The following is an 18,483-nucleotide window of genomic DNA, read 5'->3' as shown; positions in this document are numbered from 1 at the left end:
TGCCATTTTTCACTTTGTAGCGTGCTTCATTTGAGCTACCTTAGGTAAATAACTGTTTAAAAATGATACTATTTTTAACAAGACTTTATGCGTCCTTCGCCTTTGAAAATATGCAATGACAAAATGCCAGTGAATGATAAATCTTTAATATAAAAATTGTACAAGAATTCTGATACAAATTACAAGAGGTATTTGGACAAAATATGAATAAAATTCCATTTACATCCCAAAACCCTTATGCATTTTATGCAAAAACCATAGACAGTTATGATACAGAAACAAATACAAGAAAGGCTTAAAAGAAAGAAAAAGAAGTCTCTTAAAAAGGATCTTTTTTTTTCCTTCTGTCTGTCTGCTAATGGGGAACACCTCTTTAGGTAACATACAGTATTCATGAGGCTTCCAAATTACCACTTTAACACCAAAGTGACACAAGCTCCTTTGCTCTGTTTGTTCTTTGCAGTGCGACCATGTAGCCATGCAATGCTGTTGAGTGCCAGTGCTGCAACACGGGCTTCTTAAGACACAGACACAAATGCATTAGATACACACACACACAAAAAAACAAAAAAACAAGTGAAAGTTAAAATCTAAGTTCACTAGCTCTTCAAGCTATTTATACTTTAAGACTGTAAAATATATTTGAAAATACAATGGACAACATTTTATGGATTTACAGTATTATTTTTTTTTGTTCAGGATAACTGACATTTCACAGGTTCCAGTTCAAATTAACGAGGGCATCCTTTTTAGAACATAAGACATGAGACTGAAGCATCTATACAAACCCACGTGTGTGTAATTTCCATCTAACTGCATATTTCTAATGACATCCTGTTAAATATTTTAACCTCACTTTGTTCCATAAGCTACATTAACTGAACAGGTTGCATGCATTGTCACCGCTCGTTCTCTCAGCTCGCACCTTCTACTCTATCACTCTGTGACGTGAACACAATGGACAGCGATTAACGGGTCAGGCATTTCCGCCCTTTGCCATCCTTTTCCCCCTCAGTGTGCTCGGTAGAATTGCAGAATAATTGATGACTGATGCTGCTCTTATCAAATATTTAAGATTCGCTCCAGCGGTCTGGGCCGATGAGCAATCTAAGTGATGTGTTCCTGCTGTCCCAAAGCATGGCCACTAGGTAGCACAGTGCACCCAGACCCATGTGGTTAAAGAATTAAGAAATTCAAAGACTGGATTTCTCTGAAGACAGAAAGGAGAGGAGAGGAGAGCAGAGCGTACGGGAGAGGGGTGGATTGACTGCTCTCCAACAGGCAATGAAGAAGAACCTATCAACTTGTTCTGGGGAGCTTTTTTCTTTTGTCTTCAACTTTTTACCCTGCTTTGTTAAGTGACTGCTGCAAGGTCCAGCCTCACCATTTTTTAAGCCGAATTCCCTCTCCAGCATCCCTCCCTTGTCTGTTCATTCGCATTCGTCATTTGCATTTTTTTTTATTTCAGCCCTGTTTCATGACCCTTGAACCTCTGCTGACATCGCTGCAACCATCCAAGACTCTGACAGAGCGTGAAGTAGTTAGTGGACGGTGTAGTAGGGGAACTTCTTCCTCTGATGTTCAGATTTTTTTGTATGTGAGACAGCTCTGCAGTTGATAATTAAGAAATGGACAATACAGAGCAGAACATAAGTAACATGTTAGTCTGAAGCTGAGGTTGGTGACAAGAGCACATTGTGATGTTTGATGATTCTACTGAATTCAAATCAATCTGTCAGCTTGCTGACCTCTTAAATAGACTTAAAAAATGTAATGTTTCAGGAGATTTATTTTGTCTGTGTTAGACTTTATTCTAACTTGCATCAATAGTGTGTCATTTCTGTTGTGAGAATATGTTTCTATGCCCCTTTTTTGTCTTTCACTAGAGGTTAACAAGTCACCTAGGTCTTGTTGGGTTTCTGCATGTGTGCCACTTTCATCTGCATGTGTGTGTGTGTGGTTGTGTGTTAGAGAGACAGCTGTCAGCAGGGTTCCTGGAGTAGCACTTTTTTATTTCTGGCAGAGTGAGGGCCGCAGGGATCGAATGAGTGAATGAGGCAGCAAGCGCCTCAGTGAAACCCACTCCTGGGAGAAGGCAGGGGTTCCTGTACTCAATTTTCCCTTCACTTGGGATAAACAGGCAATTACCCATCCCTTTTTCCTATGCCATGGCCGTCCAGTGAACTTAAGCATACACTATTAGCGTGTGTCCCTGTAGGATCTGCGCTGTGGCGTGTAGAGGTGGTAAGTGAGTGGCGGGTTGAAGAAATGGGTAAGGCGGTTGTTAAATGCCTGCGCTCTGACAGACAAAGAGAAAAACAGAGTGAGAGAAAGGAATTGAATTACCGGCGACCTTGACTAAGAATAAGCGTGCAAAGAAAATGATCAGATGAATTGAATTACACTTAAGCGAATGAGTCAAATTAAATTGTTCAAAGCACGCTCTTTCTTCTTTTTCTCCCGTCAGTGTCACAGTCTTGTCAGCAACCTTGGCGTCTGGCAGTGTAACGTAGTGACAAGTGAGTTATTAGACAGAAGAAGCAGGAATGGCGGGACGCCTCCAGGTAACAGAGAAACAGCACATTTTTAATGATCGTTTCTGTCATCCTTTCCTCCCTAGTCAGCCTTCCACCTCCGCAACCTTTCCATCAGACTCAGCTCTCTCTGTCTCGTGCTTTTTTATCTCTGAGAAGAGAGAACTAAAAACTGCATGTGTCATATGGGTGGAGTCTTAAAAAAGACATGAAATATGTCAATAGAATAGGTCATGTCTGTATTGCAAAATGGCCTAAGTATGAAATAAGTGGAACTGAGCACTGTTATAGATGTAAGGTGTTGTGAATACTGTACAGCACACCGCATAACACTGCATATTTTCCCACTGTGTGTAGCACCAGTCAAGTAAGAGTAGATCTCCTTGTACAGTAACACATGGCATTGCTAATACACTGAGAAACAAGTCAAACTGAGGAACGATCTCTACTTTTTTGTCTTTTACAAAGAAAAATATAGCGGACAAAAAACATTTCTATGGAGATACATCACCCACTAATAAATACCCCTTCCCTTGGCTACTTTGCCCAATTACTGGAAATAGTTGTACCATAAGACACTCATGGACATGTTAAAAATCGGTGCAACTAACAGCCAAAAAAACAAAACAAAACATGGCAACATTTTTATGCTCAGCAATGGAAACCAATGGCGCAATATCACAGCAAAATGTTTTAAGACTCAAGTGCATCATATTAATCAAACAGGGCATGATTTAAGTACAATGTCACACTGAAAGAGCTTCTTTTTTCTTTTTCTTTTTTAGCAAACACTTATCTTTTGGTCACAGTTGAAGGACTATTTTCATTTTTCCTCTCCTTTTTTTTTTTTTTTTTTTAAATCTGTGGGACTGTATGTTCCATTAGGATGCTTTTTGTAAGAACAAACACCAGCTCTTGCACTGACTAACATGCTTTCTTCTACAGAAAGCATGCGTTAAACCCCACATTGCTTCTTTTAAGGAAAGAGAGACTTTATCAATATTTACTCCCTTGTGTTTATGAAACAGCAGTTCATAATGATCAAACCTGGTTTTGTTTTGAAGTCACTTTTGTCACCTTCTGAATAAATGGTTCAGCAATGAGGGCAGATCTCAGGTTTTGTTCAGGGAGGCGAGATGTTTTCTGTCATCAAACTGGGTTTGACAATGAAACGCGTGCAAAAAGAAACTGGCACAAGTTGAATGTTGAAGGTACTGTCACTTCCATTGGCACCGCAGCCATCGATGACCCCAAACAACACCTAAAACTCAGCATTGCAAAAAATCCTCATTATATTAATATTACACATCCCCTTGTATAGATGCAAAGTGCAAAAACTGAATTGGTATACTAAAGCTCATAAACATAACAGACAAAAAAAAAATCAATAGAAATACAGAGAATGATATCAGTGTAGGAGCCTAAAAAAGCATGCCGGCAACCTCTGAATATCTAACAAGTAGATAAAACAAGTCACGTGATATTCTTTTTTTTCCTTAGGACTCAGTTTAAAATGTGTCTTTGAAGCTAACATAAATGAGTCAAGCTAGTAAGATGCTACCGCTTTCTTGCCTATAGCTGGAAGTATTTTACTGGACTGTAACATAAAATCCCAAAAAGGGAGGAAAAAAAAAGAAGCAAACAACCATCAACACAACTCTTTTACACCAAAAGCCTTTTTGGGACATTATTTACAAATGAAGCTATCATGCTTTTGTAAGGGGTTCATTTAAAAGCTATCATTACACAAATACAACGAGAACATTTTAATTTTTTTTTTCAATACTATCATATCTGAAGGCAAAGTCACAAATAAGAGTTTGAATGGATCCTTTGGAGATGGAAATAAACACAAAGTGGGAGAAGTTAGAAAGGAAAGGATGGAGGGGGCTTATGAAAACACAACTCTCCATGCTCTAGAGTGTTATCCTGTTCTTCCAAAGAAGGAAAAGTCAAAGGACACAATAATAAACTGTATTTAGAGTCAATTAATTTTATACATGGAGATAGAAATGTCTCGCAATGACGTTCAAAGGACGGTCATACAGGCATTTAGCTTGTATTTGATGGTCTTGGGCTGGGGTTAAAAGCTAATTTGAGGAGGAATAAGGATGAGGAATGAAGGGAGTAGCGGGCATTCTGACAGGAGGGCAGAGTAACAAGTCATTTCTTTAGTCTATTATTGTAGAGAAGGGCATGTTTTTATGGAGGTTCGGGTTCTGAGAGTGTCGGTTGCGGCTGCGTACAGAGCTGAACACCATGTTGCAACCGGGGATTTTGCACTTGTGCATTTCGCGTAGGTGCACAGTCTTGTAGTGCACACGCAGGGTCCCTTTGTTGCTGTACATTTTGTGGCAGATGTTACAGAGGATCCCACTGCTGCTGCCATTACTGCCTCCAGAGGACGAAAGGAGGAATGGTGAGGAGGAAGGGTCCAACCCCTCACTTTGTCCATCTTTTAGTTCTCTCGTCTCATCCCGATATCCCCCATCAGCCCGCCCGTTGGCACGCTGGGAGAAGTCCTCTCCCTCGCTGTTGCCCTCATCCTCTTCTCCCTCTTCCTCCAGGTCATCCAATAGGATGCCTTCATCGCTGCCCTCATCTGACTCGTGTGAGGAGTGGACGCTGCTGCTCGATTGAACGCTGGATGTGGTACTCAGGTCCAAAACCATGTAGTCGTCTGGCTGGCCCCGAGAGAAGCCGTTGGTGTGGTGGTTTCGAAAGTCTTGGTTGAGAGGATGGTGAAGATGATCATTACTCATGGGGGAATGGGGAATGTGGTTCAGCCCGGCAGGCCTGAGACTGGCACCTCCGAGGCCCATGCCGGCCATGGGGTCCAAGCCCATGTAGTGTCCAGCGTAGATCTTGGCCAGTAACTCAGCTCGCAGGTCCTTGGGCAGTGGCGTGAGTTGGGGGTCCAGGACAATGTCGTCCAGCTCTTTGGTCAGCAGTTTGCGGTGCAGGTTGATGTTGGAGCTGTGCCTAATGTGCAGGGGGACAATTAGAGATATAACTCACAATGCTGCCAGTGTATCAATAATGTAGATTACATCTCAAATAGAAATAGGAACACAGTTGAAATACACGCATTTGTATTTACAGTCATATATTTTAGATACAAGTTATTTTACTTCTGTGAAATGGTGCCAAGCTTAGAAGATTCAATATCTTTGGAAGCGCTCTGTCTGTAATTATTGTTTCTGTCAGGAAAGGTACAAAAAAAGGCCCGCACACAGACAGAAATCCATCCGATAGCTCTCCGCTGAAAAAGTGTACTAACATAGCAATGAGAGAGAGCATCCTGCTAGTGTTTACCACTGTCAGCATGTCTGCACTGCACAGCCCTCAAATCCAATAGAGTCTGACTCAATTAAATACTCCACCATATTGAATGGGAGTTTATCAATTGATTCGAGCTGTGGTAATGTGATAATCGAGGGGAACTGGATAGCATATTAGCACTAGGCCCTGACAGGATTATCGCATTCGTTCCCTATTGGAGGTGGCTTAATCGAGCACCTCAATGAACATGTCTTTATGTAGCCTTGGATTTAATTAAGATGGGCATTTTTCCCAAACACAAGGTGCTACAGCTCATGAAAGAAACCAAGTAACAAGTGCCATGCTTAAGCCAGGATACAATTAGTGGGGATTTCAGTTAGCACACAGGGCCATGCTAGAGGATGCAAAGTGAAATGGGCTTGAAAATCAAATGTATTCCCTTTATTCTATTTATTCCCTTTAAGCTCCTATTTCACAGTTGCAAAGTGACACTATGAGAAAGGGGACCCACAGCACACACGTCACAATAAAACTGTGTAACACAGAAAAGAAATTTAAGGAACCAATGACCAGTGCCATAATATAGCATACACACACGGTCTGCTCTTCTCACATCAGGCCAGCAATTAAATAAAATAAAAATATGCAATCACTCAGTGCCTGTAATGTGAAGGGTTTCCATGCAGGGAGGGCACATGTGTGTAAAACAACACAAAAATTGAAAAGAAAAGGAAAAAAAAAGGTCGTCCTTAGCAGGACGGTCAAAAATGGAGTCACAATGGATAGTAGAGCTTACCAGCAGTGGCAGGGTTGATGCAGTCAAAAAGGGTCCCTTTCCTTTAATTATTTACTTCCCTATCCGACATTGTCCTGCAAGAGGTAAAAATACATTCATTTGAGGGACCCTTTTCTGTGAACCAAGCAACCAGGAGCCCGTCCACTCGAGCATCGTCAGCATTGTGGAGAGCGTGGCAAATCGATTGGCTGTGGCTCTCACTGTGTGTGTGCGTGTGACCGTGTGTGTCTTTGCATGTTCCTATCTCTGTTTGTGCGTGTGGAAAAACAGAAAATATATTCTGTTTCTCAAGTCCTGCAATCAAAAAGATTTTATAAATCCCTTGTTCTTTTTTATCCTTTGAATATGCAGTTGTACCCATATGGCGTTTAACTGATGGCTAAAATACGGCCGTCGTGATTCAGTGTCTGCGTCTGTAAAACGCATGTGTGGATGTTTGTCTGTGAGAGACCACAGTGTTTCTGCGTACAGCAAAAAAATAAATAAAAAATGCTGTAATCAGTGATCAGTGTAATCAGGAAAAAGGCCACAGTTTGTGCAAGGGTGCCAACCAACACTGAGATGTGAAGAGGGGCCACACAGATTTGCTCTGTTAAGCCTGAGGTTAAGAATGCTGTTGATGATGCTCAGGTAGGCAGGTCCTTTGCAACATGTCTCCATCTGTATTACAACACCTTCTCACTGCTAATAAGCTCTAAATTAACCATGGCTATCTAGTCATACATGCAGTAAATAGACTGCAAAATTAGCTACACCAAATCTCTTTAAAGCTATAGCAGTTAAATGAAAAATATTGACAATTACCACTAGAATCTTTTTATCCATTTTACTGAAATCCTCAAATAAATTAAACTGTTACTTTGGGTCATTTGTAACTATTTACAAAATATTGAATTACAAGAATTGTAGAGGAGAAAAAGAGCCAAGTTCATCTTCATTATTATTTAACCCTTTTGTTTGCAGTGCCTCCTTGCCCTAAATACTCAACATAAGTCAGCTGAATCCACACACAGTGGACATAATGCCCTCATCCCTTCATTTATCAGATTTAGACTTTCTGCCCCATTTCCCACTCCCCTCCGTCCCTCCACCTCCATCACTCCTCTTCACTGTGCTCTATTTTTCCTCCCCCAAAACCAACTCCTCAGTTCCCTCCTTCCTCCATCTCCACCTCCCTGTTGGCCAGTAATGTGGCTTGCAAACCAATTTGACAGTCTCATCTTCGCCCAAAAGATGGGGGAGGCCTCCAGAGAGCCCATTTTTGACTGTGCAGAGGAGGCAGAGTGAGAGTGTGCTCGTCCCAATCGGCGTTAATCATCTTTAGGTTCATCTGATGGCCCTTGCCCTTGCTTTTGTGTCAGCGCTTATGTGTGTGTATACACGTGTGTATGTTTGTCTAAATGACTCATAATGTGTAAATGAGATAGAAGGCTGAGTGGTATTAAACTGGCACCAGTGGTTCTTTGTCTTTCCTGTCATTTGGGGTGCATTATGAGGTTTTGGGTGTAAGTGGGAGGACAAGAGTTTTAGTAACATTTATCACTCTCTGTCACTGTTATATCTCCTTCGCACCGCTCCAGCCTCTCGAACGGCGCAAGCTGCACACAATGATTTTGAGTACTCCTGAAGAAATGAGTGAGTGGAAATTAAATATGCATTTGATACCAGATAAAAACAACAATTTATTGTACATGTTCAGGTTTCAGCTTAAAATCGCTTGCAGTTTTAGAACTCGTTCTGATGATGACAGTCAGCTTGCATGGGCGTCTCTGAGTTATTCATCTAAGAATAAAATAATTTCCCTTTATTCTCCTCAAAATGAATCACAATTAAGCTGTCAGTATAAACCAAGGGGATGTAATGCTTGAAGCTTTTTATTCAGCAGATAGTTTAATGTAAGTGGCTTTTGCTAACATATTCTCTCTATTAGCAGCATGCCCTTTGTTTATAAGGAGACAAACAGAGAGCTGATTGTGGAGCGGAGGAGCCAGGCCCACATGCTGTGAGGGGACCAAGGGAAAAGGAGGGAGACAGAGAGAGGAAGAAGAGGGGAGGAAAGAAACTCTCCAACATAATTAACCTTCACTCTCTCCATTTGCAGTGGCCCATGCAGGGACCATGTGCTGCGCATGGTTGCACCATGGGAATGCGAACGAGGGAGATCACCTGCTTGCTGCAGCGACAAAGAAGGAGCAGGTTAAAATGTTTCAGGTGAAGGTTTAAAATAAAACTAGTGTGGGCTGATTTTTATTTAAAAAAAGAAAGGTACGGCAATCTTGTCACCAGTTAAAAATGATGATTAAAAAGGCTAATAATGGTGATGATTACTGGTACCTGCCTTTCCAGCAGTTAATTATGCAGCTTCTTCAACACTTGTGCCGACGCTGCTCACTCCCCACAATAAATATGCAATCATTTACCCCCGTGCAGCAGGCAGCCAGGAGGCTGAGGGAAAACACCCCGCTTTAAAATCACTCTCGCACACGCATACGCACACACGCACTGTATGTTGCTCTGTTTAACACTCAAAAACACACACATTACATGCTTGCTCAAGGGCACTTTAAATGATCCTGTTCAATATGTATGTACAGCATCCACGAGCAGGGATGTTTTCATGTGGATTTGTATGTCTCGCTGTTTATTCCACATTGCCTGGATCCCAGGTTTACACCAGTGATACGTTTTTATGTGGTGGTGCATTCGCATTGAATCCTACTCTGAGTGTCATCGACTCTGCAGATCAAATGACCTCACCTCTGTTTTCTTCTTTACTTTGATGCACAAGCTTTTGATACTGGTGTCTGATGCTGCGTTTACGCGCATTTGGCTTTTCACTCGGTGAATGGACTTATCAGAGATGCAGAGGACTTTCCTGTTGCTGTATCATGTCGTAATCTCTGCTGTAAAGCAATAAATAAATAACCACTGCTTTAGGTTCCTCTTTTTCGCAGTGGGTTAAGTATTGTTTTAGCAAGTCTAACGCGAGCCACCTGAAAGAGCTGCTTATTAATTGTTATTACCGATTGTGTCTGCATAAAAAAATAAAAAAATCTAATTAGGAGAACGAATGTAGTTTGACTTATTAAATTTACTAGTAATAAATGTTTGAGATATTATTTTGAGCAAATACATTTGTACGTGCAGTTTCTTAATCTTATCAGAGCAAATGCTCTGATGAAAACAGCTAAATTATATTCCCGTTTTATTGCTACCATTAAACTCAAACATACATTATGTCATTAAAGGATTACCCAGGGACAGATCTGATGAGAGCACGGTTTGTGTATTGACTCGTCTCAAAGCTCAAGGATTTCTCGAGCTATGCGGTGCTCTTCTGTCTGTTGTTTTATTCCCTGTTTGAACCTGCGGCAAAGTAATTCGCCCCACATGCTATCAGGAAAAATGTGGAAATAATAGTGTATTACACATCTACAGCTGTACTGTGCACCCTTGGCTTAGATGCACTATTTTTACTTAGTCCTTGCTGCAAATGATCTCTGTCGTATATATGTATGTGTTGGAATGACATTTACTGTATATGTTGGTGTCAAACTGTTTCACACACACATGCACACATCCATTCTGACACAGGAAGAGGGAAGAGTTCACATATAGATGCTATCTTTTCTTTGTGAAGTCATCTTTGAGCTTGTTATAGCACCAAATTCAACCCAGGCTTTTGTATCAAACTGTGCATTTGTGAAAAGACACCTTCCCCACACAAGCGTTCCTCCTGTTTTTTTCATTATTCTCCTCACTGTTGTCACCTCATTTACTTCACAGAAGTCTGTCATCTGCTGTCAAAACTATTATGTGGTTATGTCAACAGATTCCAGTATGAAGGGATTCAATTACATAATTGACCAAAAAACAACGAAACAAAAACAAAAAAAAAATCTGGGCAATATCTGCAGATTATCAGTGGCACGGTTTCTTTTTTGCTTACTTCTATAACATCTGTTTAGAATCAGAGCATTTTCTTGTGTTAGATTCCCCTAATAAAAGGTCTGTGAAGTTTTATTTCAGCTTTTTGAAAGTTCAGATAAATTACTCGGTTGTTTTTGTCATACACTTTGCATCATTGAGTGGTTAAATACTTAGATGTAATATGTATCAGAGCAAATGCTTTTCTTTTTATCTATTTGTATATTCCCTTATGTGTGCAAGAGAGTGTGAACGTGTGAAAGTGCAAATGCTGCACAGCAGAACGGTCCTGCCTTGGGCAGGAGAAGGGAGCTAACGCACTCACTGGTGGCAGTGCACCACACCGAGGCAACGCATGTTACGATAACACGTTCTGTCATCTCGCTGCTGTCTGCACAGCTGCATCAGGTGAGCAGCAGGTTTGCACCTTTGCGGACGCTAACTTGCCTCTTGTTCTGCTGCCTCTGTTCTCCTCTCACACCTATTCTAATAGAGTCCCAGGATCTCCTGCCTTATTTACATGCTGCTAATTAACAAAAAGTGCTCGGAACAGATGCCACAGAAACAGCTTAGGGTAGAAAAGGAGGGGAGAGTTTGGTGGAGTGACAGAGCGAGTGATGAAGGGATTGTGTGAGAGAGACAAAACTGTGAGGAAAAATATAAAAGTCCCTCTGGAAAGAATGAATTTTACAATTGCAGTCAGCTTCACTTGTTGCGCATATTGGATGATAAAGTTTTTCATCACTATCTCCATTGCAGAACAGAACGAGTAACCCTGGTATATATAACAGATGGGTTTTTATCAAAGATACAGTATATGAAAGCATGCAACTGGTTAAGAATAAAATGCTGGAGTTTTTTTAGAGTTGGAATTATATTTTAAGGGTCATTTTATACTTTATTTTGAATGAGTGCATAACTTGCCCAAGTGAATATAGTTGATTAGTTCACTGGCCAATTTTCAGTAACCAGAAATATGAATTCATGGACCGCTGATATTTATGTATAATGAAAATAATTTCAACCTGTATATAAAAGCCACTCGTTAAATTTAAAATTCAAAAGTTGTTGCAACAAAAGATTTCTATGTCTTTTCCTGGGAGCCATTGCTTAACCAGAACACTAGTGACGTTATGTACCTCCACCTGTCAGTGTTTCTACTGCATACATGCACAGTTCATGTGTGCCACTGATATGTGCTAACAAGCCCAGGTGAGTAAGGCTAGCCTCACCTTTTAATGCGCTAATACATGCAGTGGTTTGACAAACCGCTGTCTGTTAATGTATGCGCCTTCATCTCCCGGTGACAAGGTGAGGTAGTGAGGGCAGGTAAACAACACACTGAAGCTGGAAGCTTGATAGGTAGTGTGTGTTTAAATGTCTGTGTATGTGTTCCTGCTCTTCTAAACTTTGACTTGACAGTGAGCAGATGTTCCCATATCCATTTTAGTTTCAAGTTAGCGAACAGATGTTAAGTGGAGGCCAACGAGGATAATGTCATATAGTACTGAAATACTGCATTTCACTCTTATGTTAACATGAAATGAAAATAAATATCTCTCACAACAACTGAACTACATTTTAAAGCAATGTCTTTTTAATTAATACGGTTTGATCCCTATAAAAACAAAACCTTAGACCTACTGTAGGTAATTATTAGATGATAAGAATCCAACCTACCTGTGATTGCCAATGTTAAAAAATATATAGTAACTTTTCAAAGTTGTGCCACTAACCTGTCTCTGCTCCGCCGGGAAGGGAAAGCAGCATTGCAGCCAGCCACAGTGCACACATGCATCTCTTTGAGGTGCACGTTCTTGTAGTGCAGTTTCATGCTGTAGGAGCTCTTGAAGCTCTTCTTACAGACATAGCAGATCTTGGGGTCAGGACTTGAACATGGATCTCCCTCTGGTGATCGAGAAGAAAGGAATTTGGGTGGGCTGGAACCATAGCCCATCGAAGTGATGAAGCTCTCGTGAAGCGCAGCCATGCTTGCAGCAGTGGCAGCAGCCGCTGCCATGCCCCCATTATAGAAGCCATACTGGCCCATGCAGAACATGTCATAAGTTGGATCGTTGAGTTCTTCTTTGATCTTGATGGGAGGGTGATGAGGGGAGGGTGAGGAGTTGCCCTTTCCTTCCATTTCCTTTCTCAAATGAGCTTCCTCGCTACCCTCATCATCTTGTTCCTTTTCCAGTCCCCTTCCACCCCTGCTGTGCTTTTGCTGATCCTCCACATCCATCAGCTCATCACGGTAAAACATCTTTGAATCCGAGTTTTCAGACTCATTCTCAAAGTCTCTCTCGTGGTCCTGATCCTCAGAGGTAAAGCTGTCCATGCAGCGTAGATCAGCAGCTCCACCTCTGCTGTCACTACCATTTCCTTCGTGGCATTCATCTTCGCTTTGTCTCATCATTCCTCTCAGAGCTAAACCAGGGCTCATCTCATCCTGGGAAGGGGATTGCTGCCCACTTCCACCACTGTGGTTCCCATTTCCACTAGCGCTGTTGTTGTTGCTATTACAATTTCCGTTAATTCTGACATTGTTGTGAAGAAGAGATGACTGGTGATGGTGGTGATTATGGTGCATGTTATCGTCGTCATCATCATCTTTGTCGTCATATTCATCAGCCACATCGATGACTTCTTTCTCAATCTTTACTGGCATGCTTGATTTACGAGGCTTCTTTTTGGGCGTGGGGTCACTGCTGCCATTGGTGAGGTCGTGATTGGCACTAGGTGTTGGTAAACGGTGGGACATGGGTCCTGCATCTGACACATGAACATTATTATGAGAGGCCACAGCTGCAGCAGCCAGGATCTGCTGTTGCTGGTCCATTAGAGTAGTGCTGTTGGTAGTGGTGGGCATGATGGGGCTGGTGGGCAGTGACACTGGAGGACTAACAAGGTCTGCAGGGGACAGTAGTGTTCGGTAGAACGGGGGCACTGGTTGAACTGGCTGCACTGATTTCAAGGAGGGGAACACCAGTGGACTTTGCAGAGGCGACTGAAGCATAGGGTCTACAGGTGGAGTGGTGAAGCCCAGTGGTGGCCTTCCAGGGCTAGTGAGTGTGAAACCACTGTTCTTGGTGCTCGAGATGACAGGTGTGCCAGTGGTAGAATTGGCACGGATGAGGTCTTTGTCACGGTTATTGCGCAGCATGGGCATGTGCAACCGCGGATTGGGATTTGCACTGTGACGATTGCGGCTGCGTAGTGAGCTGAACACCATATTGCAGCCCTCGATGGTGCAACGGTGTTTAATCTTCAAGTGTACAGCATTATAATGTATCTTAAGTGTGCCTTTATCATAAAAGGTTTTTCCACAAGAGTTGCAGACAACGCGACCCTTGCGTGAGGTGGCTCCCATGCGGCGCATGCGATGCATCTTGGAGGAAAAGGAAGGATGGGTGATTGTTTTTGACTGCTCGTCCTTTATGAAATGGTGGTGGACCGGGTGGTCACTCAAGCTGTTAGGTTGCTGAGGTTGATTTTGGGACTGCTGTTGGCCCTGTGGCTGTTGCTGCTGAAGCTGTGTCTGCTGTTGCTGCTGTTGAGCCTGCTGGGTGGAAGGGGTTGGTGAGATGGGAGATGCCCGGTTGTTGGGCTCTGTCTTGGGTTCGGCGTTGTTGTTAATGGCTGCCAGCGCTCCACGACTAGGACTTGGACCTGTGCGGAATGGTGATAGGGACACTTCTGACTCGCTGGTTTCCACTTGTTCTCCTTGGTTTGGCAGGCTGGGTTCCCGGAGCCGCAGAGCAGATTGCTCCATTGGGAGGCCATTGGGGGGCAAGCCAAGCATGGGGGCAGAGACTGGGTTGATGTACTGGAAGGGCAACAGGAAGGCTAAGCTGTTGGGGATATTTTCAAAATGGTGGATGCTGGATGGGCTACTATTTTCCAGATGTGTAAGGAGCCCCGGGCTACGGGTCCTGTTGTTACTTTCAATGAATGTCCTTATCCCGGAGTCTGTCTTGGAAGAAGGAACTGTAACTGCCTGACCTTCCTTCTCCTGAATGGCCATCAGCTCCACAATGGACTTGGTCTCACCAAAGCGCAGGAACTGCTGGAGGGTGATGATCTCTTCTTCTCTGGACATGATGGTCCAGCGGTCCAGCACCTTGCCTGCAGCATCCTAGATGCCCCAGAAGAGACAAGAGAGAAGACAAAAATACTTTATTGATCGTGAATAATCAGTGTGGTCAAAGGAGAAGACAGAGCAAGGGTTAGTTTGTGAGAGCGAGCATTTCTGCTCATGAAATTCAGAGGCCCCTGGAGCGACAAGTAACTAACAGAGCTTTGTTGAAAATCTCCCTCCTCCACTGTCCCTCTTTTCCATCTACTCTTCACATATTCATTTTTAAGAAGAAATCTTTCCTGAAAATCTGCCCATTAATCACACCGTGATGAGAGTAACAAGTTCAATAACGTTTTAAGCAAACAAATCAAAAGCACTGAGGTGGGGCTTTTTAGCAAGTCTCTGTGACTCAAAGCATTGGAGGCATATTAATCTGAGAGAAAGAACTGAACTCTTGCAGGGACTCCCTCTGTACACAAACTACACCTAGGGATGTTTACAAAACTGTGGGAGCCAGAGAAAAAAAAAGAAAAGAAGAAATAATAGAATAATTAATGCAACTCACTACCATGCTGTAGTTCACATGCAATTTTCTTAGTGCTTTCTCTATCTCCAAGGCAGTGAAATGCTTGAGGGAAGACACTATGCATTTAAGGAATGGGTTTGGATGCTCAAATAAAAGAGATAAAAACTCGTGTTTCTTCAAGGTGCTTGATGATGCCTTGATAGCGGCATTGAGATCGTGTTCCTATCATTGGGCAGTGTAGTTATTTATCATGTGTTTATGTCAGTCGTTTTAAACGTTGTGCAACCTACGGAACTATAAATGGAAATCTGATCAATATTTCAATGAGATTGGAGGAATACACAGCTTCTTTTACCTAAAATGCTGAAGGTGAAATCCTGTGTAATAAATATCCATGTTGTCGTCAGTCTTTAACCAATTATTCATTTGACAATATCTCCCAATGAAAATAGCAAAAGTGTAAAATAACAAATTTTAGCAATAGATAATTTATTACATCCCATGTCATTTCCAGTTCTTGTGTTTTTAGAGGTCTGGGAATGATGAGAAACATGTTTCCATCCTAGGATACCAGAACCGCTCCAGTGGGAAATGGGCTTTACTCCAACTAGAGCACTTTGCTTGGCTAGTGTCTTTTGGAGATGTGCTATTAATGGCTTAACATTAATAAGAAACTCAGACTCGTTGCAAGTGTGCACACTGTCACATGTCAAAAGACGGTGAAGGACTTTGGAAGAAGAATCTTGTCAAATCTTGACAATGAAAGTACGACCCTGTACTTTTATCCTCTTCTGGGAACCGTTATGTCTTTCTGGTTCGAAGCACTAATGACAGCGTTCGTCACTAATGCCTCCTCTGCTGTTGTTATAAAATGTGATATTTGTGTGAACAAGATGGAAATAGTCAGGTTGAAAGAAAGAGAAAGTGTAAATACTGCAGTTCACACACTGGTTCCTGAGGGACCAGGCGCAAGTGACATCAAGGGAGCAACACAAGTGATGACAATTAGTCACACTGAAATGGTAACATTTCTTTAGAGCTCCTAGCTGCTGGCATCTATAAAAGATAAATGGCAACTCTAGTGAGTAAAAAGCTGTAAAAACCAACATCACAAAGCACAAAGGGCCTGTAAGGAGAAAACAGAAGATAAATGTTTAAAGAGAGACAGCTAAAGAGAGAGAGAGAGCACGGGAGAGACACAGAGGAAGAAGAGCAGAAGCGCAGAGAAAATAAAAGTGTGAGTGGTTTCATATCATGCCCTCAGATATACTGTAGAAATAGATTCTTCTGAGATGAAACATCAATAGTCACTGGGGTATTTGTTGTTAAATATACATTAAAAAACACTTTACACTTTCATTCTGTGTGCGCTCTGGAGTTTTAGCCTGGAGGTATGACTTTAAATTCTAGCCTGGACACTATTATTTCATACTGCATGGCCATCTGGGCATTAGTACTTCCATCTGATTTAATTGAAACAAAAAATGAAAGCAAATTAGAAAGTGAATCTTTAAATAGTTACACAACCAGGATGTTTCTTAAGGAATTGTAGTTCTAAGAAGTGCTGTGGTCTATTCATATTTCCTAGTGGCAAAAACTATATATGTTAATCTTTGTTATATGTTGAAACACATCAAGGTAACCTACAATTACACCTCTGATTGCAGGCAGGAAATATTTTAAATGCAGTTTAAATGTTGCGTTAGTTTGAATGGTGCCTGTTTTGTGAGCAGTAAACAGCAAAAGAATAATTTGCATTTTATGGATTACAGCCAGGCAATGTTTAATTAAATTAAATTAAAATGAAAATATCAGTTTCCTATTTTCTCTACTTTGATGTTCAATTCATGATTAAAATAAGATTCATGAGAATGATAAGTTAATAAGAAGGAGGTAATTCTAATGGAAGTCTGTTTAATAAATGCCAGGAAACAGTCTGAAGCTGTTAGCAATATCATTAAATAAAACTGCTAAAATTTACAGGTTCATAAGCCTCAATGGGTTACGATTTTCTGACCATCTCAATCATTGATTGAGTAAAACAGAACTTAGACATGGATTTAAGTCTCTGCTAGTCCAACCATGTGCATTCACTTCCCCACAAACAAAAGCCAAACACAATGACACAGGCCAAACTGCAACCCATTAGGGCCAGCCAGCTGTCAGAACAGGTCAGCAGTTCTGCTATGCACTGGACCCTGTCTGAGTGGAGGCTATCCAGGCCTTCCTCGTTCACTGGTCAATTGACTTTTGGAGGCCAGTCAACATGCGTTTGGGCTGGGTCAGCCTTGGTGCAGCGTCAACACAAATCCAAAACTGGGATAAAACTGATGAGAAAAAGATGCAAGGGGACACACTTGACTGAAGTTCACTTCATGTACGTGCAGCTATGTATCTTTAAGCCAAAAAAAAACATTCAACAAAAGTTCTGTGTGTGTTTTAAAAAGCCACTGCAGATTGTAACTGATGAAAAAACATATTTCGCAAATATCACTGCAAAAAAATCCATTTGAACCAAAAATTTAACAGTGACAATCGATGATTTTAATAAAAACAGATTTCCTATATTAAAATGAGCATCTAATGTGTGTGGACGCACATTTGCAGACAACCACAGTCCCCTGTATTCCTCACTGCCGTAAGTGTCACAACTCCACTCCCCTGCATTAGCCCTCTGATGCTGTGAGAGAAACAAATATGCCATTAGAAGCACTTTTACAAGTAGGCACTCATCTTCCAATTAGCTTAATGTGGCCCTCTTCCCCCTATATTTTCCAGTCGTGCCCCACCTCTTCTTGTACACTCCCTCCAGTAAAATCTCATTAATCCACCCCTCCCCCATCTCCCCTAGTGCTATGACATATTAGTCTGTCATTATCCATCCCAGAGTCCTTTAAACAATGCAGCTAAACCTCTGTTTGCCAGGTTAATGACTATTAGCCAATAATTACAGCAGAGAGACGATGGGGTACCCACTTTATCTGGTGGACAGCTTCTGCTGTTAGTTTATTTTATCTGCCTCCCTCCACGTCTCTCAGAATTAATCTAGCAACTGCTGTATTTATTCATCTCTGCACTGCCGCAACGCATTCTTAATTCACCGCCGCCTCTATTACCGTGGTGGTGCTGGATGTTGTGTAGTGAGTGTGTAGTTGGGCATCTACCTTGCAGATTGCTGACAATGAGGATGAGCAAATGATGGCCTTGTCATGGGCCAGTACCAGTGTCAGTTAAAACAAATCAGGCAATTATGCAATTAGCAGTTTATGTGCTGGGCTGTATTAAAAGCTGGGGTGAGCAGCATTGTTATAGTGGATGGTGTGCATTAGGGATTAACAGC

At 41.8% G+C, this 18,483-nt stretch overlaps 1 protein-coding gene across 4 annotated transcripts in view; it reads right to left on the bottom strand.

The window, feature by feature from the left end:
- Positions 1 to 4,296: 4,296 nt before the first annotated feature.
- bnc2 (basonuclin zinc finger protein 2) overlaps positions 4,297 to 18,483 on the bottom strand; it is a 162,957-nt gene continuing 148,770 nt past the window's right edge. For 3 of the 4 annotated variants that reach the window (XM_063475231.1, XM_063475233.1, XM_063475232.1), the window contains 2 exons: positions 12,276 to 14,674; positions 4,297 to 5,516 (listed from right to left, as the gene is read on the bottom strand). In XM_063475231.1, the coding sequence (XP_063331301.1) occupies positions 4,706 to 5,516; positions 12,276 to 14,674 (3,210 nt within the window). In that variant the 3' untranslated portion in view covers positions 4,297 to 4,705. Of the gene's footprint in view, positions 5,517 to 6,612; positions 6,687 to 12,275; positions 14,675 to 18,483 lie in introns of all 4 variants that reach the window. The other variant, XM_063475234.1, reaches the window with a different exon arrangement.

This window comes from Pelmatolapia mariae, linkage group LG6 (assembly GCF_036321145.2).
Source record: "Pelmatolapia mariae isolate MD_Pm_ZW linkage group LG6, Pm_UMD_F_2, whole genome shotgun sequence".
In the NCBI taxonomy this organism is placed as follows: domain Eukaryota; kingdom Metazoa; phylum Chordata; class Actinopteri; order Cichliformes; family Cichlidae; genus Pelmatolapia; species Pelmatolapia mariae.
The sequence above is the reverse complement of the archived record's forward strand: the minus strand, read 5'-3'. Positions and strand labels throughout refer to the sequence as shown.